This window comes from Dysidea avara, chromosome 5 (assembly GCF_963678975.1).
Source record: "Dysidea avara chromosome 5, odDysAvar1.4, whole genome shotgun sequence".
NCBI classification, from domain to species: domain Eukaryota; kingdom Metazoa; phylum Porifera; class Demospongiae; order Dictyoceratida; family Dysideidae; genus Dysidea; species Dysidea avara.
This window is the reverse complement of record NC_089276.1, coordinates 4565863-4591237: the sequence shown is the minus strand read 5'-3', so window position 1 is coordinate 4591237 and position 25375 is coordinate 4565863. Positions and strand designations below refer to the sequence as shown.

At 38.3% G+C, this 25375-nt stretch overlaps 3 protein-coding genes across 3 annotated transcripts; 1 reads left to right on the top strand and 2 right to left on the bottom strand.

The window, feature by feature from the left end:
- Positions 1-6833: 6833 nt before the first annotated feature.
- LOC136256549 (carcinoembryonic antigen-related cell adhesion molecule 5-like) lies at positions 6834-21436 on the bottom strand. Its single transcript, XM_066049527.1, has 14 exons — positions 21412-21436; positions 17518-17793; positions 17198-17461; positions 16885-17154; positions 16074-16349; positions 15757-16017; positions 10682-10954; positions 9959-10039; positions 8375-8668; positions 8000-8323; positions 7652-7945; positions 7388-7592; positions 7212-7327; positions 6834-7129 (listed from the first exon to the last, which is right to left on the bottom strand). Exons 1-14 carry the CDS (start codon positions 21434-21436, stop codon positions 6834-6836), a joined length of 3255 nt encoding a protein of 1084 aa, XP_065905599.1.
- Positions 21437-22013: 577 nt separating this feature from the next.
- On the top strand, positions 22014-22898 carry LOC136256547 (uncharacterized). Its single transcript, XM_066049526.1, has one exon. It carries the CDS (start codon positions 22014-22016, stop codon positions 22896-22898), a length of 885 nt encoding a protein of 294 aa, XP_065905598.1.
- Positions 22899-23038: 140 nt separating this feature from the next.
- Positions 23039-25147, bottom strand: LOC136256546 (carcinoembryonic antigen-related cell adhesion molecule 1-like). The gene is made up of 5 exons (XM_066049525.1): positions 25051-25147; positions 24691-24966; positions 24371-24634; positions 24052-24324; positions 23039-23211 (listed from the first exon to the last, which is right to left on the bottom strand). Exons 1-5 carry the CDS (start codon positions 25145-25147, stop codon positions 23039-23041), a joined length of 1083 nt encoding a protein of 360 aa, XP_065905597.1.
- Between the last annotated feature and the right edge of the window lie 228 nt (positions 25148-25375).

Below are 25375 nucleotides of genomic sequence, written 5' to 3'. Positions count from 1 at the left end.
AAATTCATACACATACTCACGTAGGAAGTAAACATGTTGACGACATATTTAACATTTACCTGTACTGATCTTCAAACTGTCAACACAAAATACTTTGAAAAACCATTAAGTTTAGTAATTACAGTACTATAAATCATGCATTGAGGTGCAAACAAGTGTTAATAATATAAAAACTCTTGGTACAAGTAATGCATCTACTGTATATAGTGTAACTCTTCTATTCCCTGGACCATTGATGAAGTGTTCATTTTTGATAAACCACAGACTTGTCTTGGGTCCAAAATGTATGTACAATTATAAAGTAAGATCATGAGGCTATCAAGGTACCCAGATATCTATTTAGAGGAGGACTGTTGTACCTATGCAGTCATGTATGTAACTTGAATAGTGTAGAGTGGGGATATGTATGTAAGTGCACTACTGCAAGATTTTACTTAATAAAATTAGGTATAACTGAAGAGATGGTACAACATTAATGTGTTTATGGATGCATGATGATCTCATTTATAGTCAACCTGTCTAATAAGGACCATTTTTGGATTTTGCTAGAAAAGATTGATGCTTTGATGATATACGTTAAGATCCAATTAAAGTATAAATTAGCTGCAGCTTATACAGTGTAGATGGTCTTTCAATACAGGTGGTCACTAATACAGGTTGCAATGTATCTAGACACCTTCACTCTGTAAGACAAACTTGGCATGGCCTTGTTGTGAGTGGTTATTGGAGGTATACACTCCAATACAACAATAATAGACTGCAAATTCCACCGCATACCACAACATAATTCATTATATCTCTTGAACCCATTGTGGTCCCACCACAAAACTTTTATCAAACATAGACTATGACCCAATAATTATTCACAAAAGAATTTGAAAATTTTCAAGCAGCATTTTTCAAGGATTAAAGTTTTCAATAAAGTACTTTTGAGCCATAATTAAGTAGATATCCCATAATTTAGGGATCACTGGAAAGGCCAATCAACAGTCTTCCATCAGTGAAAATTGTGTTTAAAAATATTTACCCAGTACAGCTGATATTGTAACTAGAGATGGACCAAATTTTCATGAAATATTCAAAATATTTGTGGTCATAAATCAGAAATTATGAAATGTATGGAGCTAAAAATTTTCATGAGTGATAAGCACTACAGGTACTACAAACACACCAAGTTTCGTCAAAATCCGAGAGGTGACCCTAAATTCCTTGTTGATTTGACATGGAATGACCCCTTGTTATTAATCTTCGTTACCTAAACCAATTTTTGTGGCAGGACTAAATATAAATATGAAGACCTTCGTATAGCTATGCTAATGTTTCAAAAATGTGACTTTATGTTCTCCTTTGATTTAAAGTCTGACTACCATGACATTGATATTTACTAACCCCATAGGAAGTTCCTAGGGTTCCAGTGGGTAGCTGATGGAAAACCAATGTTTTACATATTCAACGTACTGCCATTTGGCCTGTATACAGCGTGCTATGCATTCACCAAGATACTGCGACCACTAGTAAAATATTGGCGAAGGAAAGGCTTACGGGCTCTATTGTACCTGGATGATGGGATCATTGCAGTAGCACGTGAGGAGGCTGCCAAACTGGCTAGCCAACAAGTTAGAGAGGACTTAGCCAAAGCCGGTCTAGTTGAACATTCAGCCAAATGTACATGGGAACCAACCCTGAAGCTAAAATGGGTAGGCTTCGACTTAGATTTAGGAGTAGGCCAGATTTCTGTCCCTGAAGACAAATTGTGTTCACTGAAAACCCAGCTGCAAGTACCTTCCAATAGCACTCGAATTAAAGCCAAGTCCCTTGCTATTATTACAGGTAAAATAATATCTATGTCTATTGCCATGGACCCGGTGACATGCCTGATGACTAGAAGCATGTATGCACTGCTGAATACGCGGCAGTTCTGGTGTCAATACCTTTCTATAACTGACCCTGTGCAGGAGGAAATCTCCTTTTGGCTCCAAAAGTTAGATACCTTCAATGGACAGGGCATATGGTACACCCCTTCCGCAGTAAGGATGCTATATACTGATGCCAGCTCTACAGGCTATGCCGGTTACACTGTGGAACATGGCTACTACATAGCACATGGCCCATGGACAGCTGAAGAGGCGACATGCAGCTCTAAATGGCGGGAGTTGAGAGCAGTCCATATGGTACTGGAATCACTCGCACCTAAGCTAAAAAAAGAGTGCATAAGACGGTATTCAGACAACCAAAACATGGTGTGGATCCTTCAAACAGGCAGCTGGAAGCCAGACTTGCAAACAGGCAGCTGGGAGCCAGACTTGCAAACAGAGGCCTTGGCAATATTTTCAGCAGCTTTAGGTGGTCAAATCCGAATTGAACCAGAATGGATCCCAAGGACCCAAAATGACCAAGCAGACTTGCTCAGCTGTATAATTGACTATGACGACTGGGGGGGTTGACCCATCACTCTTTGCTAGATTTGATTCCCTTTGGGGACCACACTCCATAGACTGATTTGCTAGCTTCTATAATACCCAGCTCCCCACTTTAACTCACATTACTGGAACTCAGGCTCTGAGGCAGTTGATGCCTTCACATGTGACTGGTCAAATGAGTGTAACTGGCTTTGTCCACCTCCCTATCTGTTACTCTGAGCTATAAAACATGTTATCCAAATGGGTGCCCATGGTACCCTGATAGTTCCACGGTGGTTATCAACTCCATTTTGGCCTATGCTATTCCCAGATGGCTGTCTCCCAGCCCCATTTATAACAGAGGTGGTAGTGATAGACAAATCCGAATATTCACTTATCCTTGGTAGGTCAGGTGACAACTTATTGAAAGGGTCGCCAAATACAGATCTACTGGCAATTAGACTACTGGCAATTAGACTGGATGCTAGACACTGAAACCACTCCGAACACTGGCTGTGCACCCTATCAGTCAGTTATACTCGGATATAACTATGTGTTACAGTACTGGGGTGGTTTTTACTAGTCTGAGTACTGAGGTGGCCTTTTCCAGTCTAAGTACTGGGTTGTGAATTACCAGTCTGAGTACTGAGGTGGCTTTTTTACCAGTCTGAGTGCTGAGGTGTGATGTACCAGTCTGAGTACTGGGGTGTGTCTGAGTGCTGGGGTGGGCTTTTTTACCAGTCTGAGTACTGGGAAGTGATTTACCAGTATGAGTACTGAGGTGGTTTTTTACCAGTCTGGGTGCTGGGGTGGTTTTTACCAGTCCGAGTACCAGGGTGTACTTTTACCAGTATGAGTACTGAGTACCAGTTTATGCTGGGTTAGATTCACATGCTTGTCCAACACAAATTTGTTTCCCTTTTATTTATTTATCTTTTTATAGATGTATTGACATTAGGTCACTGGTCCCTCATAAGGAATCTAAAGGATCACAAGCTCCAGGACCTTGCCAAAGCACTACCATCAACAGTTCTTTGCTCTAAGGCCAGCTCAACCATGACTAAATACCTGGGGGCCTTTAGAAGGTGGAAGATCTGGGCAGCAGAGTACAATTTGGCAATATTTCCTGCTACAGCCACTCATGTGGCCCTCTATCTACAGCACCTGGGGCAGACCAAGTGGCAGCAGAGGAAGCAGTAAATGGAATAGCCTGGGCCCATTCCATGGCTGGGCTGCCATCACCTACAGCAGATCCGTTTGTCCGATTAGTGATAGATGGCTTTAAGAGATCATTAGCCAAACCTACTACCAAAAAGGTTGCATTTACTGCAAATATGCTGAAAAACATTGCAGATGATGCCCTAACAGACAAGTCCCTAACCAATATTCAACTGGCAGCTATGTGCTTATTTGGCTTTGCTGGTTTCTTCTGATGCAGTGAGTTGGCTAACATAAGCCCATCTGATATAGAGCTAAATCCTAGCCACTTAAAGATAAGGATCACAGAGAGCAAGGGTAACCAACTTAGACAGGGTGATGAAGTGGTCACTGCTAGAGCAGGATCCCACACTGTCCAGTGACCACGTTGGAGATGTACATGGAGAAGGCAGCAATCACTCTGGGCAGCGAAGGTTTCCTATTTCGGGGAATTACAAGTGGAAAGTTACAAAGCACTTATTAGACCAACGGGCAACCTCTCTTACACAAGGTTCTGCTACAAATACATGGAAGAGTACTTAAAGAAACAGCTGATGTTATATCCCCCTTCTTAAGAACATTGTTTCAGTGCTCCTTAGACTCTGGAGTCATTCCTGATGAGTGGCGATCTGCAAATATTACACCAATCTTTAAGCAGGGTGACCGACAACAACCTTCCAATTATCGACCAATTTCACTAACTTCCATTGTCTCTAAACTATTTGAACAAATTGTAAACTCAAACATCATGAAACATTTAGAAACCAACAATATCCTAAGTGATCATCAGTACAGCTTTCGTCATTCTCATTCTTGTGAAACATTACTTATCACTCTACTACGTGATCTATCCTGTTGCTATGATACTGGAATACAGACAGATATCATCTTCACTGACTTTGCAAAGGCTTTTGACACAGTACCACACCGACGTCTGCTGTACAAATTAGACTGGTATGGCATTAGAGGAAATTTGAAAAACTGGATCTCCTCATTTTTGAATCATCGAACGCAGTGTGTTGTGCTAGATGGTATTTCATCTCCCAGATGCCCAGTACTGTCTGGTGTCCCTCAAGGCACAGTCCTTGGCCCTACTCTTTTCTCCATCTATATCAATGATCTACCGGAATCCATTTTACATAGTTCTATTAAACTTTTCGCTGATGACTGTATAATATATAAGGCTATCCGTACCCCTGAAGATGCTGAGAGGTTACAAGAAGATTTATGTGCATTACAAGAATGGCAGCAGAGATGGCTGATGAGAACAAATGTATCAAAGTGCTTTGCCATGACTGTTTTACATCCTAGAAGAAATAAAATCATTACTCCCTACAGACTACACAATCATCTCCTCTCACCTGTTGAACATTACAAATATTTAGGCATCATTATTCAGAGTGATCTGAAGTGGCACCTACATATTCAATCTATCACCTCCAAAGCAAATCAGATGCTTGGTCTGCTAAAGCGTAACTTGAGGACATCATCTATACACCTTAGAGAGAGAGCCTACCTTAGCCTAGTACGCCCTAAACTTGAATATGCAACTACAGTCTGGAACCCTCATTTAGCAACCGACAAGATCGCTTTAGAAAAGGTTCAGAGGCGTGCTGCACGATATGTCAAAGGTATATACTCCTATCATGCCAGTGTAACACAGATAGTTAACGAACTTAAGTGGGAATCACTAGAGTCTCAAAGAGAACAGCTCTCCTTAACTATGCTATACAACATTCTTAAACAAAATGTCTATTTACCACCTGAATACATACCCGAGTTTCATCTGCAGACATCACAATACCAGGTACAGACCAGATCATGCCATATGTTCAGACTCATTGAACCATTTTGTAACACTGACACCTACAAGTACTCCTTTATACCATCAACATCAAGGCAATGGAACGTACTACCTCGCTACGTCTTTGAAGCGGAAAACACTGACATATTCAAATCTCTGCTACGTAACTATTATTTTGCAATCAATTATTTATTATATTATATCTGTGTATATTCTTCTGTTTGTGAAGTTTTCACAGTAAAAACAAAAACTAAAAAAAAAAAAAAAAAGGATTTGGGTTTCCCACCAATGCAATTTAGCCCACACAGCCTCCGATCAGGAGGAACCACAGCAGCAGCGGGAGCCGGTATCCCTGACAGGATCTTTAAGTGTCATGGTCACTGGAAAACTGAGAACACGAAGGACGGATATGTTGAAGATACACTGGAAAACCGACTATCAGTCACCAAAAACTTAGTACTATGACTTTGGTAACAATTGCTGGAAGGGTATATATATACGTGCTTGATTCCTATAATTATTATCAGTTCCTTGTTGATTGTCAAATAATAGTTGCATTTACTATAAAGTATTGCACTTTTTACAAGGGGTCCATTATTTTTGCTGTGCATTATTTACAGGCTTAATGCTTCACCCCACTCTTTGAAATTCTAGTGTGGTTTTTATAGTATATAAGAACTGAGCTGCGATTGGCAGCTACACATGCCCAGTGGTGTTGGGGGTTATTGCATGTATGAGGAAGGAGGTGTATTTTCTGTTGGTTGAGCATTGCAAATTAGATGGAAAATAACCTCTTTCCGTAATACACAATGCAAGCACATGTGCCCGGCACATGCAAGGGGGTATATAAACAGTATGTGTGAACACGTGTTCTCAGTATTTCCAAGTGCAGGCTACCTTCCCACCCACCTTCCCACCCACCTTCCCACTGTGATTTTCCTGACATATTAGCAGACCATGATGAAAGGCAGTGATGAGAATGGACTTTTGTTTTGCACACAGTTGTTTTCATGCAGTTTTTGGGATGGTATGCACATGGTTTTTTCTGGGCAGGAAGATAAAAAAGAAAAAGAAAAAAATGCTGCTTGTCCGGTTTTTTCCACTAAACTCACTTGGGCACAGTGATTCCTAAATTAATTGCTCTGTGCAGGCCCCCACCCTCTTAGTTTACATGCTGACTTGTATATTAAAGGCTATTGTGCACAATTTTGCTGTTGTAATATGCCAGTGAGCTTGCTAGTGTATGTGTGTGGTTTTCATAGTATATATGAACTGGTAGCCGCGATTGGCAGCTACACATGCCTAGTGGTGTTGGAGGTTATTGCATGTATGAGGAAGGAGGTACTGCTGCCTATTGGTAAAGTTTATTTTAAATTTTATAAAACAAAATATATACAACATATACACATAACAAACCAAAGTACTGTACTGTATTACATACCAATCTTTTCAAGTGTAATTGTATCTTCAGTTGTATCAGCTTTAACAGTCATATCACTGACACCATTTAAGTAACATGAAGTCACCCTGACAGTGTAGGTCTCTCCTGAAATAAGGTCACTGAGCTGGTAGGGTGGTCTATTAACAGTTATCATTTCTTCTTTATCAGGTTTAAAAAAATACATGACCACAAAGTCACTTAATTCAAAATACTCTGGCACTATCCATGTCACAATCACTTCTGAGTTATTATAAGCTGTCACATTAAGACCCTGGACTGCAGCCTCCACTATACAACAAGTGATAAACATCTTAACCACTCACTTGTCACTACCAAACACACTCATTCCATACACACACAATGATCTTACTTGCATTAACTGTTCTAATAGGAACTTGTGAGGAGAATGGAGATGATCCAATTTCATTAACAGCTGATATACTCAGTTGATATGCAGTAAATGGTGTTAGTCCACTAATAGTATACCTGTATATACACAATGACAGGATCAACACATCACATTACTAAACAATTAGTCAACCATACCTTACTGTAGTGTCACTACCACTAGCATCAACAGTGAGGCTTATAGAGCCTGTACAATCATCAATATTTGTTTTTTGACACAACATCAACTGATACTTTGTGATTGGAGCATTATAATAATTAGGTACTGGCCACTCCACTGCAATAGTTGTTACAGTATTGCTAATCTGTTTTATATCATCACCAGGTATAACATCAGGAATGGCTGTAGGGGTAAAAAAAGTTCTACACTACAACTCCAATGTTTATAACACAATATCTTACCTTGTACATAGACAGTGATGTTGTTACTAACAGAATGATTGTTTCCTCCTACCACATTCTCTGCCACACAAGTGTAAGTGATGTTGGCTCCACGTATAGCAGAGTTTGCTGTTACTTTTAGCCGAGTAACTTCACCACTACTACCATCAACTGGCACACCATTTTCTTCCCAATGAACTTGAGCAGAAGGATGAGACTCAACCTCACAAAATATGTCTAACTCTTTATTCCATGTCACATTTACTGCTGATTGGTTGATTTGACCCACTGCAGTAATGGTCACTATTGGAACAACTACACAATATTTTGATAATGAATAAAACTGAAAACAAAACTAAACCAACTCACATTCTACTATCAAATTAATATTCTGGCTATCCCTCAGTGCAATATGATTAAAAGCCTGACATCTGTACTGGCCAGCATCTTGACGAAACACTGGGTTAATTGTTAATGTACTAATGTAAGATAATTGATAACCATCATTAGAACTGTTGGTTATAGTAATACGATCATCTTCATAGACTCTACCACCATCATTACCAAACCATAAGATGGTAACATTCTGAGTACCCACAGCATCACGATCATTAGTAACATCACATACTATATCAACACTGGATCCTTCAACTACAGTAACATTATCAGGCAATGACACAATCTTGGGTGGTCCTGAGGTGACAGTCATGTAATACAGTATTGACAGGTTAACTCACAACTCACCATACACTGTTACAATAGCAGGATTAGATGAAGTGTTACCAGCAGAGTTACTAGCTATACACCGATACATTCCCTCATGGTCTTGTTGGATGTTACTAAACCTGATCATCATTGTATCAATACCAGATGATGTACCAGTAGCTGGTCCCCAACTGTTTGTAGTGTTATCAAACTTCTCCCAGGTGAATGTGATTGTGACATTTAGTACATTACAAGTAGCATCACATGATAGTGAAGTGTTTCCCATTTCATTGATAATCACTGAACTAGGATGTTGTGTAATAGAGGGAGGAACTGGAATAGAAACCATGTTGTTCATGGAGCTGATTAATCATATGCACAGTATAGCTAGATGTATTTATGAATGACAATATACTGGTTAATAGTTTTAGACAATGCACTGAATTACATTACAATGCATTTATTATGATTGAAAACTACATTTGCAGGCAATACTCACTAAACAACACAAAACTAATACTGGAAATTGCTCAACACAACCAATGATGCAAAATAAAACTGATAAATTCGATAAAGTGTACACCCTAGCTCATCACCCTGATCAAATATGTGATCGTCTCAGCGAAAACCCGTATAGTTCGCACAAGCATGTGTATTGAGAAAAACAAAAATAAAAAAAAAACTTATTTTTTCTACTGATTATTTGAGGTAACACAAAAGAATACAAAGCTAATTACAAGCTACCAAACTAATCACAAGAAACTAAACTACTACACCTACTTTGCTACATTACAAAAACCTAAACAAAATCTATAGTGCCCTCCGAGCAAAGAGCATAGTGTCTGAGGACCATTTTGGCATTATATTTCCATAAAGTCACTAATAACCGTTGCAATAATTGCCTCCGAGCCAACCTTCCGAGACAAACCATTTTTAACCGTAGTGCGGTCAGCAAAAAATAGGTGAAAGTACACATATTAAAGAAAATTTTATGCAAGTTTTAATCAAGCCATTACTCAGGAAAGGAAGTGTTAAATTGATTAAACCTATATACCATCTTATTTGCCTACTCATGGGGAGTTTGAAAACCTTTGTTGCATTTCTGTAGACCCAATGGTTTGTGTGTCACATGCATTTGTTTATGATGCAGTAGACGTAAACAAAATCGTCGCCGTTTCTTCAATAAAACTGCCTTCATATGCCTATGCGTAAGTGACTGCAGGACTAAAACTATACCTTGGCTGATCTGCCAACCATGGTGAACATTGTAAGCCAAATCCCAACTTTGTAGACTAATCTAAATGAAAGTTATGGCTGCTAATGTAAGCACCTGTAGTTTATTTTTAGTATAGTCACTGTACAATTCGATTTCCTTGCTTTTCCTACTTTCTAGTGCTGTAATTCCAAAACTACTCACCATAATTGACTGAAATTTTGGTGAACCATTCCTTGGACCATGCAGATAATACTGAGAAAATAAAAAAGAAATTTGGAAGTTGTGTGAACTAGACAGGTTTTTGCTGAGATAGTCACATATATGTATGGTCCCAGGTACAGATGAACACATCTTAAATGAGTCACATAAAAGCAAAAACAGCTAGACAATAAATATTGTATATTTACCTATTACTGATAAAGTGGCAACATGAGAGAGCACAAAACCTCCCTCATTAGTAGCAATACACACATAGTCATCTTCATCTACTGATTGTACATTTAGTATCATCAGTGTGGTGGAAACAGTATTAATACTATCCTCACTGCCAGTAATAACAGTTTTTCCAGTAATATTGTTTATTACTGAATCGTTTCTCTCCCAAGTGAAGCCAACTGGCACATAACTGAATGACACACAGTTAAAAGTTACATCTGATCCATTCCTTATTGTAATGTTCATTGGATGGGATGTGATAAAAGGGGGAGGAACTGAAATAGAAACAAGTAGCTAAACACTTTACAATGGTTCTCAACTATTACTTACTTACAATTGTCAATCTTGCATATTCACTGTTAGTTTCACCTTCACTGTTATTAAAAACACAACGATATCTTCCCCTATCATTATGTGATACATCGAGTATTGTTAGTATACTAGTAACACGATCTGGTTCTACGGTGATATCAACAATAGCATTATCTGATATTGGACTAAATCTATTCCTATAAAGACGTATCTTTTCCCAAGTAACAATTACATCTCCATATCCTTGACCAGTGCATGTAAAAACTGCAACTGTAGTCACTGGAACCATTATATCCATTGGCTGCTGAATAATGTTTGGAGGAATCACTAGTAGTATTAAAAAGTACTTAACTTTTGAACCAAGATGATATATATGACCTCACCATTAATAGTCAGTGTAACATAGTTTGATTCACTACTCCCACTAGCATTAGTAGCTACACATCGGTAGTTACCAGCATCTTCTGGTGTTAGGTTAATAATAGTGAGAGTATTAGTGTTCACTCCAGTAGCACCAGATGGAATACTACCACTCTGTCTCTCCCAATTATATGATGTTGCTCCATCTGCCTCACAAGTTAGTGAGAAGTTAAAGTTATTTGTAAGTAATGAAATAGTATCACCAACTGGATGCATAGTTACAAGTGGAGGAGTAACTACAGAGGAATAAAATAACAAAGTAACAATAAGTATAGTACATGTTTATTTGGTACTTTGAAGTACACAATATCAAGACACACGGTAGTGTGTTGTGCGGCCCAAGAAGCCGGCGCGCCACACCGTGAGTATATTGACAGGAAGAACGAAAACGTCATTTTCACACCTTTGTATCTTGGTGATCACTTATCTGATTGGAACCAAATTTGATACACAGTTGCCCGCCAGCCAAGGGAGTCTACATTCCAAATTTGAAGGAAATCGCTCCAGCCATTTCCGAGATACGAGCTGCCAAAGTTTCGTTTTTTTTTTTCTTCTTTATCGTCTTTTCGCACACTTGCAAAAATTGCTATAACAAGCAAACGCGTACTCCGATCGCCTTGAAATGTGGCACACAGAAAGGGGTCCAAAGGCGAATCCTAGCATCAACTTTGGTACAAATCCGATGAATGGTTCAGGAGTTATGACCGATTATTCGCGTAAAACAAGATCGATTTGTTGTCACGCCTACAGGGTAAACCGCTTCATGGAATGAGTTGAAAATTGCTATGTAGATGGAGTAACCATCGTAGGAGTGCCTTTTGGTGGTTTGAAAGGAATCGAGATAAAGACCACGGAGATATGACACAAAACCCAACCTGTGTCACAATTACGCGATCGATTTTTATGAATAAAAAAGTATTAGTCTTCACGCCTACTAGGCAAACCGCTTAGAGCAATGAGCTGAAAATCGGTGTATAGCTGAAATAATCTTCATAGAAAGTCCTTGCAGTAGTACAGAAGAATCGGATTACAAACCACTGAGTTATGATTCGAAAGCCAACTCCGTGTAGCAAATGCGAGATCGAGATACTCTAATAGAACAGTCACCCTAATAGAGCATTCGGCTAATTTATTTACTCCATTATAGAATTTTATTACATCACAAGTTATTCTGTAGGGAGTTCAGCTGCAAACAGTTAATCTTATAGACAGTTCAGCAAGAAGACAGTCACCATGTGGAGAGTTAAGCAAATATACCACTATAGAGATTCAGAACATTACAAGTCACACTGAAGAAAGTTCAGCTATAAACAAGTCATGCACTGTGTAGAGAATTAAGCTACAATTAAGTCACTCTCTAGAGAATTCAGATACACAGAATTCTGCTACACACAAGTCACTGTGGAGAGAGTTCAGCTACAAACAAATTACCCTTTAGAGTGATCAGCTACAAACAAAACACTTTGCAGGGTGTTCAACTGCAACAAATCAATTACCTTTAGAGCGATCAGCAATGAACAAATCAACACAAATCTACCTGTAGAGAGATCAGCTAGAAACAAATCACCCTGAAGAGAGTTCAGCTACAAAAAATCACCCTGTAGAGACATCAGCTAGAAACTAGACACAATGTAAGGAGTTCAGCTACAAGCAATCACCCTGTAGAGAGTTCAGCTAAAACAAATCAACCTGCAGAGAGATCAGCTACAAACAAATCACCTTATAGAGAGTTCAGCTACAAACAGATTACCTGTAGAGAGATCGGCTACAAACAAATCAACCTGCAGAGAGATCATCTATATACACACTAATCAACTTGTAGAGAGATCAGCTACAAACAAATCACCCTGTAGAGAGATCAGCTAGAAACTACACACAATGTAAGGAGTTCAGCTACAAACAAATCACCCTGTAGAGAGATCAGCTACAAACTAGACACAAAGTAAGGAGTTCAGCTACAAGCAAATTACCCTGTAGAGAGTTCATCTACAAACAAATCAACCTGTAGAGCAATCAGCTAGAAACAAATCACCCTGAAGAGAGGTCAGCTACAAAAAATCACCCTGTAGAGAGATCAGCTAGAAACAAATCACCCTGAAGAGAGGTCAGCTACAAAAAAATCACCCTGTAGAGAGATCAGCTACAAACAAATTGCCCTGTAGAGAGATCAGCTACAAACAAATCAACCTGCAGAGAGATCAGCTACACACAAAGCAACTTGTAGAGAGTTCAGCTACAAACAAATTACCCTGTAGAGAGATCGGCTAGAAACAAATCAGCCTGTAGAGAGTTCAGCTAAAACAAATCAACCTGCAGAGAGATCAACTACAAACAAATCACCTTATAGAGAGTTCAGCTACAAACAAATCTCCCTGTAGAGAGATCAGCTAGAAGAAGTTACCTTGTAGAGAGTTCAGCTTCAAACAAATCACCCTGTAGAAAGATCAGCTAGAAGAGGTCACTTTGTAGAGAGTTCAGTTACAAAAAAACCACCATGTAGAGAGCTCAGCTACAAACTAGTGACCTTGTAGAGACATCAGCTAGAAGAAGTTACCTTGTAGAGAGTTCAGCTACAAAGAAACCATTCTTTAAAGAGCTCAGCTGCAAACAAACCACCTGTACAGAATTCAGCTACAAATAAATCACCCTGTAGAAAGATGAGCTAGAAAAAGTTACCTTGTAGAGAGTTCAGTTACAAAGAAACCACCATGTAGAGAATTCAGCTACAAACTAGTGACCCTGTAAAGACATCAGCTAGAAGAAGTTACCTTGAGAGAGTTCAGCTACAAAGAAACCATTATTTAAAGAGCTCAGCTGCAAACAAATCACCTATACAGAATTCAGCTACAAACAAATCACCATGTAGAGAGATCAGCTAGAAGAAGTTAACTTGTAGAGAGTTCAGCTACAAAGAAACCATCATTTAGAGAGTTCAGCTTCAAACAAATCACCTGTAGAGAGTTCAGCTACAAAAAAATCTCCCTGTAGAGAGATCAGCTAGAAGAAGTTACCTTGTAGATCGTTCAGCTACAAACAAATCACCCTGTAGAGAGATCAGCTAGAAGAAGTTACCTTGTAGATAGTTCAGCAACAAAGAAACCACCATGTAGAGAGTTCAGCTGCAAAGAAATCACCATGTATAAAATTCTGCCAAGAACAAATTGCCCTGTAGAAAGATCAGTTAGAAGAAGTTACCTTGTAGATAGTTCAGCTACAAACAAATCACCATGTAGAGAGATCAGCTAGAAGAAGTTAACTTGTAGAGAGTTCAGCTACAAAGAAACCATCATTTAGAGAGTTCAGCTTCAAACAAATCACCTGTAGAGAGTTCAGCTACAAACAAATCTCCCTGTAGAGAGATCAGCTAGAAGAAGTTACCTTGTAGATCGTTCAGCTACGAACAAGTTACCCGTAGAGAGATCAGCTAGACGAAGTTACCTTGTAGAGAGTTCAGCTACAAAGAAAACACCATGTAGAGAGTTCAGCTGCAAAGAAATCACCCTGTAGAAAATTCTGCCAGAAACAAATTGCCCCGTAGAAAGATCAGTTAGAAGAAGTTACCTTGTAGAGAGTTCAGCTACAAAGAAACCATTCTGTAAAGAGCTCAGCTGCAAACAAATCACCTGTACAGAATTCAGCTACGAACAAATCATTCTGTAGAGAGATCAGCTAGAAGAAGTTACCTTGTAGATAGTTCAGCTACAAACAAATCACCCTGTAGAGAGATCAGTTAGTAGAAATTACCTTGTAGAGTGTTCAGCTACAAAGAAACCATGTAGAGAGTTCAGCTGCAAAGAAATCACCCTGTAGAAAATTCTGCCAGAAACAAATTGCCCTGTAGAAAGATCAGTTAGAAGAAGTTACCTTTTAGAGAGTTCAGCTACAAAGAAACCACCTGTACAGAATTCAGCTACAAACAAATCACCTGTACAGAATTCAGCTACATACAAATCACCTGTAGAGAGTTCAGCTACAAACAAATCTCCCTGTAGAGAGATCAGCTAGAAGAAGTTACTTTGTAGATAGTTCAGCTACAAACAAATCACCCTGTAGAAAGATCAGTTAGAAGAAGTTACTTTGTAGAGAGTTCAGCTACAAAGAAACCATTCTGTAAAGAGCTCAGCTGCAAACAAATCACCTGTAAAGAATTCAGCTACAAACAAATCACCCTGTAGAGAGATCAGCTAGAAGAAGTTACCTTGTAGATAGTTCAGCTACAAAATATCTCCCTGTAGAGAGATCAGCTAGAAGAAATTACCTTGTAGAGAGTTCAGCTACAAAGAAACTATCATGTAGAGAGTTCAGCTGCAAAGAAATCACCACTGTCCAAATTTCAAGGCAATAGCTCTTTCCAATCTGAAGTTATCAATTGTCAAAGTTGGCAAATTGGATGTGTGTGGAAGACCCCTTTTCGCAAATCCGATCACATATGTATTATATATATAATTTGTACATTTACTGATAAAATATTTAAAGTACATCTACTTCATCTTTTCGTCTTCCTGTAGTAAAGAAAAAAACATAGGTTAAAAAAGTCCCAAAGCTGGCCATAGGCCGGCTTTGGGGTATACAAATACAAAAAGAAATGAAATCTAATCCAAAACAGCCAAGCTGTAAAAAAAGTGTGCGGCCCTCAGAAAAGCTATGGTGAAAAAAGATGTGAAATCCAAGGTGGCGGCCAAGAAATGGCTGTGATGGTAGGTTAATGGTAAAAATTTTAATAACGACAATTCAGGTGAATTTTTGTGCCGCTTCACAAAATTTACCTGAATTGTCATTATTAAAATTTTTACCATTAACCTACCATCACAGCCATTTCTTGGCCGCCACCTTGGATTTCACATCTTTTTTTCACCATAGCCTTTCTGAGGGCTGCACACTTTTTTTACAGCTTGGCTGTTTTGGATTAGATAATAACATGACTGTACTGATTATGCATCATCAGGTTGTTATATTCTAACACACAATTGTGTATGAGGAACTGTAGTTACAATTATATAGGTAATTGTATGTAAAGAATGATCATGTATAAGCTAACCTGTCACAGTCAGTGATGCTGAAGACACATCACTATCTCCATACTCATTAGTAACTATACATTCATATTCTCCAGTGTCACTTGTCATCACATTAGTGATGATGAGAGTATCATTAATCTCATCAGTAATGTTTGTTCCATTGTGTCTCCACTGGTATGTGAAGTTCTCCACTCCCACACCACTCACTGTGGTAGTGAACATGGCAGTGTGTGTCACCTCTATACTCTGACTGGATGACATCACAGTCACCTCTGGTAGACCTGTACCATCAATACAACATTCACACTACCACTTAACAGCATCATTATAGTCCTACCAATAACTGTCAGTCTAACATCATTCCGGCCACCATCACCTCTAATCCCTGCCTCATTACTGATAACACACCCATACATGTTATCATCAGATGATCTCACATCTGGGATCACCAGGATAGTGGTGTTTATACCAGTCACTTTACTAGGAAATGATCCTGATCCAATTCTCCATTCATACTGGACATTATAACCAGTAGCAGAACATGTGAATGAGGCAGTTTGTGTTAGATTAACACTTTGTGGTGATGGACGGATAACAAATTCTGGACGTTGCACTGTATAATATTAATACACTTTACATTATAATACATGTAGCAATAGCTGAAACATAACATCTATAGTTTGACATGTCGTTTTGTAGTGGCACACCCTGCCAGCAATTGTGATACCACCATAATTATGTTCAGGACTCCATTACATGTGTGTGCTCATATACACAATCTAGTATAGTTGCCTAGATATACACACCACCCATCCACCACACTGAGCTCTATTATTGCCTACTTTGCCCGAATAACATTTTCACAAAGCCAGTAACGATATGTAATGATACATAACAATTAACAAGTATCCAGTGACACCATGATAGCACACATGATTATAAATTTAATGTATAAATTAGAGGAAATGAGCAGGCAACTTATAGGATGGGTGATAAGCTCTTAGGGTAAGCAAACATTGCATTTATGGCGGCTAAGTAAAAGCAAGTGATGATAGTTTAAACTGCAGGAATTCATCAGTAGCAACCAAACATGACAGACATAAATACTGAAAACTGCTATGCTAAACAAGTTAGTTTCATATACTAACCATAAATAGTCAGATTAACATAGTCTGATTCACTATTCCCACTAGCATTAGTAGCTACACATCGGTAGTTACCAGCATCTTCTAGTGTTAGGTTAAGAATAGTGAGAGTATTAGTGTTCACTCCAGTAGCACCAGATGGAATACTACCACTCTGTCTCTCCCAATTATATGCTGCTCCATCTGCCTCACAAGTTAGTGACACACTTGTGGTATCATTTACTAAGATAACTGTTGTGTCCATTGGATGAGTAGTAATAACAGGTGGTACTCCTAATCATTACACTAATCATGTACAACTAAACAGACAACTCACTAGTAACCATCAATACAACTACATCAGATGTATCACTATCTCCATACTCATTAGCAACAATACACTCATAGTCTCCACTATTACTCTCCATCACATTAGTGATCATCAGAGTGTCTCCAGTCTCTCCAGTAATGTTTGTTCCATTATGTCTCCACTGGTACATGAAGTTCTCCACTCCCACACCACTCACTGTGGTAGTGAACATGGCAGTGTGTGTCACCTCTACATTCTGACTGGATGACATCACAGTCACCTCTGGTAGACCTGTACCACCAATACTACATTCACACTACCACCTAACAACATCATCATAGTCATACCAGTAACTGTCAGTCTAACATCATTCCGGCCATCATCACCTCTACTTCCTTCTTCATTACTGATAACACACCCATACATGTTATCATCAGATGATCTCACATCTGGGATCACCAGGGTAGTGCTGTTTATACCAGTCACTTTACTAGGAAATGATCCATATCCAATTCTCCATTGGTACTGGACATTATAACCAGTAGCAGAACATGTGAATGCGGCAGCTTGTGTGAGATAAACACTTTGTGGTGATGGACGGATAACAAACTCTGGACGTTGCACTGTATAATATTAATACTTTTCACTACTAGCTGAAACATAATATCTATAGTTTGATAGTAACATGGTGGCACATTCCAGGGAGAAATGGTGATGCCACCATTTATTCATGACTCCATTACATATAATGATGTGCTCATATACACAACCTAGTATATATATCACTCGTTCAAAAGCACCGCTCAGAAATTAACTCACATATTCACTGGGCAATATCTAGATATTACTGGGCAATATCATAGGAATGTGGTTTGCTTATGGCTTTGATGCTTAACCAGTTTAAAGGTACAAAATGCTTTGACTTGTTTTATTTAGCACCGTGGAGCATTTTATTGTGGGTTTTAGTTTACACATTAGACAAGGCTCAGTGTAGTTGTTAAGTTTAGATGATTTTACAGTAACTAACTACATTCTAAGGTGAATGATCTGTAAAATGATCACTTGGGTGATGCATGAATGCGTATTCTACCCACTACACAGGGGGCGTGTCAGCCATTGAGCAGACCACGAAACAATAAGAATATGACAAGTAAGTGAGTAGCTTATAGTCCTAAGTACTTAACTTAATGCATTAACTTACTTACTACCACAATAGTGAAGGTTTAATGTAGTATTAAAAACTTTACACCCCAAAAGTTAATCCCACAATCGAAATTACTGGCATGTATTGAAACATGATGTAGGAATAATGTTCTGAGAGCTATTTGTCTACGCAACTGAAACCACAATCGATCATTAGATGCTAGTGTATAAAACAAATGGGGTGAATGATCTGTAGTTCTTTCATCTATCAGGTGAGTGTGCCTTGAGGAATATATATCACTTACAGTACACCACGACTGTGTTGGAATTTTGCTGATATATACACCCTTGGGCCTGTGGCCCTTGGGTTCGGTTGTATATATCAGCAAAATCCCTCACAACCATGGTATAACTATTATATGTAGTTGCCTAGCTATATACGCCGTATATCCACCACACTGAGCTATATCACTGGCTTTTTTGCCATAAGCTAAACACATTACCATATTTCACAAAGTTAGTAAGTGTATGTAACAATCAATACATAATAGGTACACAATGACATCATGATAGCACATGAGATTATGATTTTATAAAATAGAGAAAATGAGTTTGAACAGATTGAGGAAGGCAATAAGCTCCTCCACAAAGAGGGTGAATAAACACTGCATTTGTGGATTGATTTAGTCTGGGAAAAAAACAACTAGATAAGATAGCAAACTGCTATGTCATACCAAACAGCAGCAATTGATCGGTGGTAACCAAGACATTATCATTAAAAACTGATTTTTCAATTTTAAAATGCAAATTTGCTTTTATATATTCACAAGTAGAATTCAAGTTAGATTAGGGATCAAGAAAAAAGTCATGAAACAAAAGAATGGCTAAAAAGTGGTGAAACAAGGCAGGTTGCCTATACATGCAGATATACTGGTGGACATTAAATCCCTAAGCTTCAGTCTATAACCATGGCTGAATTAGGGATTAAACATCAACTATTATATCTGCAGAGATAATGATAATGAGGTCTTTAAAATCCCTAAGATATCTCTGGAGAGATTCTCTAAAATAAGACCTCCTATCTCCAGTTGAGGGAGCACACCTCACTAATAATCACTGATGTGCTGAGTAGCATTGCAAATCTCACAATTGATCACTGATTTACTTTGCCTCCCTCAGGAAAAATTTTGGCTTTGCCTCGGGTTTTTAAAATCACGAAGATCCTATGGTAGATCTCTAACTATTACATATACGCAACCTTCCTTATTCACCACTTTTTAGCTATTTCCTTGTTTCACTACTTTCTGTTTTCTTTGATTCTTAATCCAACTTATTATTTCTAAGTTTCCCACTATTTGTTGTTTACTTTGTTATAACATAATAATGACAAATGAGCCAGCACATACTGCATTAAAAAAATAATGGCGCCAGGAATGCCATAAAAGCAATTTTGCATCAGAATGTGCATCCCAACAATCAGTTACACAATGGAAAGGAAGGTGACCATTATGCTTTGTTTTCAGCTATGCTCTGCCCTATAGTATGTTCACGTTGAGCTGAATCCTCAAAAACATTTAATAACTCATGGATGCAATTACATGCACACGATCTTGAAATTTGGCTCATTTGTAGTATTGCTTGACCCACTAAAAACATTTCAAAATCTTTTTGTTCAAATGTTTGACATAATATTTATGGCCAATCAAAATTTTCACAATAAATTTCCTATGGGGAAGCCATATAAGTACAGTGTCCATTACAGCCCTTTCCCAAACTTGTAATGGAGCTGAACCGTATGTGTCTGCTGTTGACACCTTTGCTGTTACCAATAATCATCTGGTTGGCTGAAATGATAACTCTGTAGAGAAAAAATCCACTTTTAATTTTTAGCTGTTTTTCAGGATTCAGCTCAACGTGAACATACTATAGTAGTTCGCCCATTACACAGCGTTACAAACAAAGAACATTCATTACGAGAAGCGTCTCTTCAGTCAATCCAGTTGCTAAAAAAAATTGGGCAATAAGCATAATACACTGTAGCTAACACAGCCACAGGGAAGCCGCATTGCAAATCAAAACCTTGTGTTGTCAGCGAAAAGAACTGGAACACAAAGGAGGACAAAGGCAAGTCCATGATGTGTGTATTGTGGATGGCAAAAAGGCACATCTCAGGATGAAGCGACATCAAACATTGGGCCCTATCCATTGTTGAATTGTGCTTGGCTGGAGGAATCAGTTAATTACTTAGTTAGTCAGTCTGTGTAAATTATTTTGTTAAAGAAAAATTTATTAAAAAATCCACAGAAACTCTTTGGAAGGGTTTGGGGTTGGTCTGAAGACATTTTGGGCTTGGCTGTGCCTAACCAATACTGCCAAGCTGTCATGCAGGGAAATTGAGGCTTGGGTGGAAAAGCCCAGTTCTATTATGATCCCTAGCTAGAGTATACAGTACTACTGTGTCATGTGGCCAAGAAAGCTGGCACGCCACACCATGAGTATATTATCAAGAAGAAAGAAAACAGCTTTTCACATATGCATAACTCCATGGCCCTTTTCAAAAGCTCACCATTTTGCATTATAGCTGTCCACTGCCACACAACAAAATTTAAATTCACAACAGCCACTTGTGTGATATGGGTGTTCAAAGTTCAATTTAGTTTCTTCATTTTTTCTTCTTAAGCTGTACAGGGGCTACAGGGGCTTCAATTTATTTTCACACAATTGCTATAAAATGTAAAATTAATGTGCGATTCGAATGCCTCGATCTTTGGCTCAAATGAAGAGTGCATAAAGGTGATTCACACAGCAAGTTTATCGTGAATCTGATCAATATCATGAGCATTTATTCATGTAAAAAAAATCAAACTTTTGTCATGGCTACAGGGTAAACCAAGTATGGGAATAACTTGAAAATTGGTGTACACATAGGCTGATCATCGTAGCAGTGTGTTTTGATAGTTTGAATAGCAATAGAGTTACAGCTACAAAGTTGTAAAGCAAAATCAAACAAGTGTAAAATTGTAGAATCGAGATACTTTAATAGACTCACTGTGGGGTACAAAAGGTGCACAAAAACGTTGAGAAAAAAAAGAACTTACTAGAGTTTGGACCGGCAACTTCCATACCTAACACCTACATCCTTAACCACTGAACCACTGCTATTTTGGCTGATCACCTCACTAAATTTCTGCTTTATAAATGAACTGTTGTTAATAGCCATCTTTGTGTCTGTATAGAGAAGAAGGAATGTGAACCCCAAAGTCAGCCATAGGCTGGTCTTGGGGCCTTGTAGAGTAACACAGTGGCCAGTCAATAAAGTGTGTAAGCCTGTTGTTTAAGAAGTAAGAAAGAAGTACGTTAGAGAAAAAGAAAGTTTTGTGACAACAAGTATAACATTAATTTTGATGAAGAAAATTCTTTATGGAGACTTGACCCAAAGCATCTCTCGAGAAAGTTGGGTAAGATTAGTAAGAGTCCATTCATGGGTAAACAGGTTTATTAGTAATGGTCTGGAAGGTGAAGAGCATAGAACAAAAGGTGAACCTACCTTGAATGTGTTGACTACATCGAGAAATACATAATCAGAGATGTTCAAAGGAAAGTATTCTATGAGGAATATTTTGCTTTACAAAAAGGAAAGAAGCTCTCACCACACAGTAAAATACTTGGTTTGTGCCCAAAGATAGATGAGGATGGAATTATGAGATTGGATACCAGATTACAGTATGCAGAATTTATACCATATGATGTTAGACACCCTGTATTGTTGCCACGAAAACACTGGGTTACGAAACTTGTTAAACATTATCATGAGAAAGGGCACTACAACTCAGGAACAAATCAAACTTTGTCTTCGCTGTCTACCAAGTATTGGATCATAGTTGCTTGTGAAGAAACAATTGAATGGGAGAAGGAATGTGCTACTTGTAAACGAAGAAAGGCAAAGAATGCTGAGCAGATTATGACACCATTGCCAACAAATCTTTTGAAGTTGTCACTTAGAAGTTTTGCAAGAGCTGCAGTGGACTTTAGAGGCCCCTTTTTAACCAAGCAAGGAAGAGGTAAACCTTGGCAGAAACATTACCTGTGTCTCTTTGCTTGTCTTGCGTCATGTGCTGTTCATTTGGAGATGGCGTATGGTCTTGATACTGACTCTTTCATGAGAGCATTTTGCAGAACGTCTAATCGTCGTGGTCTTCCAGAAGAGATGATATCCAATAGTGGGACTAACTTTGTAGGAGCTAATGAAGAATTGTGTAAATTGACTAGACAAATGATAGAAAGTAGTAAACTAAAAGAGAATTTCGTGAACAAAGTAGTAAAATGGACTTTCAACCAATCAAATGCACCTCATTTTAGTGGTGTGTTTGAAACTATGATCAAGGCTGCTATAAGAACCATACTAGCTATTTTAGGAAATGCAGACATCACAGACGAGGAGTTACTCACAGCATTCACTGAATCAGAGTATTTATTGAATTCAAGACCATCAACATACCAGACTACAGATCCTGAGGATGATGTACCCTTGACACCAAATCATTTTTTATTTGGTCAGGAGGAGGAAGATTTGTACCAGAAATAGACATCAAGAAGGTTATGACCTCAAGAAGATGAAGAAGAATAAAAAGAATTAGCAAGAAATTTTTGGCATTGATGGATGACTGAATGGGTACCCAGCTTGAGCACAAGGAATGACATTGTATTGATAGTTTCACCTGAGAATCAAAGAACACATTGGCCAATGGGAAGAGTGATAGAAACATATCTGGGTAAAGATGGACGAGTTTGCTCAGTCAAATTGCAGGTAGGAAACAAACAATTAATTAGACCTATAGTAAAGCTGTGTCCACTGGAACTGGACAGCTCTATCTGATAATGTACCAATGCATAAGGGACTATTGCAGATTCATTATTTTATTTACAGATTTACAATTATTGAGCTAGCTGATTTATTTTCGATTCATTATCATGTGGATCATGATAATTAAAGGGAGAAAATGGAGAAAAGGTTCGTCTACTCTTACAAATGACAAGTTACTGTTTCTTGAAGTCAGTGTTTATTATTTCATAAGTCATTGTTTGTAATTCAGATTTATTTTCTAGTGCTGCCCTTTTGAAGGTTACCTTTTGTCATAGTACAAATAGAACAGTACTCTATAACACTTTTTCTCTCTGCTAAAAGACTCTGTAAAGGTTGCTGCTGAACTCTACAAGAAGTTTTATTGATAGCTGAATTCTAAAAGAAAATTTTGCTGAGGACTAGGTGAAGAAGAAGAGAGACTGAACTGTTTATTGTTGGTAAATGCTGTTATTTTGTCCACAAGATTATTAAATCATTCTTAAATTAAGTTATCTTGAAACCAGGAGGGTTCGACTGCTGTTTTATATGCTAAAGTGTTACCACAAATCACTGGTCCCATTCAAAGAGGTCCTTTACACTAAACAGATATGGAATTACTCCTGATTGAATTTCTTAAGGAAATTACTTGTAAGATAAATTATATTTTATTTTATCTCCACAGTGTCATAGAATGAGTTATTATTAATGATGTAATATTATGTAATGGGTGTACATTATATAGAAGCACTTTCTATAAATGTTGAACAAATTCATTATAATTCAGTCACACAAATAAAGAGACAGAGGAAATGTCTTCTCTAGACATCTCACCGCGAAACAAACACGACACTTGACACTTTGTAATGCCTTAATAAATAAATAAAAACATACTCACCATTAATAGTCAGATTAGCATAGTTTGATTCACTACTCCCACTAGCATTAGTAGCTACACATCGGTAGTTACCAGCATCTTCTGGTGTTAGGTTAATAATAGTGAGAGTAGTAGTGTTCACTCCAGTAGCACCAGATGGAATACTACCACTCTGTCTCTCCCAATTATATGATGTTGCTCCATCTGCCTCACAAGTTAGTGATACACTTGTGATATCATTTACTAAGGTAACTGTTGTGTCCATTGGGTGAGTAGTAATAACAGGTGGTACTCCTAATAATTACACTAATCAACATGTACAACTAAACAGACAACTCACTAGTAACCATCAATACAACTACATCAGATGTACCACTATCTCCATACTCATTAGTAACAATACACTCATAGTCTCCACTATCACTCTCCATCACATTAGTGATGATGAGAGTATCATTAATCTCATCAGTGATGTTTGTTCCATTGTGTCTCCACTGGTATGTGAAGTTCTCCACTCCCACACCACTCACTCTGGTAGTGAACATGGCAGTGTGTGTCACTTCTACATTCTGACTGGATGACATCACAGTCACCTCTGGTAGACCTGTACCACCAATACAACATTCACACTAACACCTAACAACATCACTATAGTCATACCAGTAACTGTCAGTCTAACATCTCTCCCACCATCACGACCTCTACTTCCTCCTTCATTACTGATAACACACCCATACATGTTATCATCAGATGATCTCACATCTGGGATCACCAGGGTAGTGCTGTTTATACCAGTCACTTTACTAGGAAATGATCCTGATCCAATTCTCCATTGGTACTGGACATTATAACCAGTAGCTGAACATGTAAATGTGGCAGTTTGTGTGAGGTTAACACTTTGTGGTGATGGAGGGATAAAAAACTCTGGATGTTGCACTGCATGTAATTGTAATACATTATGAACCGATGTTAATTCTTATGGATAATTAGAACTGTTAATTTGTTTATTGTTAGTTGTACATGATGATGTAACCTTGACCTTAGTATGTGATTGTATAAATAAGCTGGAGCTGGCTACCAGCTTTCTCTTCTTCAGTTGTTGAGATATATTGATCATTAAGCTATTACAATTGATATTAGTTACATAATAGTTGTAACATGGGCACGAGGGCTTTGCCTTATATGTATGCCCGACTGCCTGGGGGCAGAGGGCATACATATCAAGCAAGGCCTGAATGCCCCATGTTACAGCTAATCTAATCCAAAACAGCCAAGCTATAAAAAAAGAGTGCGGCCCTGAGAAAGGCTATGGTGAAAAAAGATGTGAAATCCAAGGTGGCAGCCA

Coding starts and splice junctions, on each gene's coding strand:
- LOC136256549 (XM_066049527.1), bottom strand. CDS start 21,436: ATGGAAGTTGCCGGTCCAAACTCTA. Junction 7,593..7,651: donor CATCACTGTCTATGTACAAG/GTAAGATATTGT, acceptor TTACCCCTACAG/CCATTCCTGATGTTATACCT. Junction 7,328..7,387: donor GGTAGTGACACTACAGTAAG/GTATGGTTGACT, acceptor GTGTATATACAG/GTATACTATTAGTGGACTAA.
- LOC136256546 (XM_066049525.1), bottom strand. CDS start 25,147: ATGATCAATATATCTCAACAACTGAAGAAGAGAAAGCTGGTAGCCAGC. Junction 24,967..25,050: donor GGTCAAGGTTACATCATCAT/GTACAACTAACA, acceptor AATTACATGCAG/TGCAACATCCAGAGTTTTTT. Junction 23,212..24,051: donor TGCTAATCTGACTATTAATG/GTGAGTATGTTT, acceptor AATCTGCAATAG/TCCCTTATGCATTGGTACAT.
- LOC136256547 (XM_066049526.1), top strand. CDS start 22,014: ATGAGATTGGATACCAGATTACAGTATGCAGAATTTATACCATATGAT.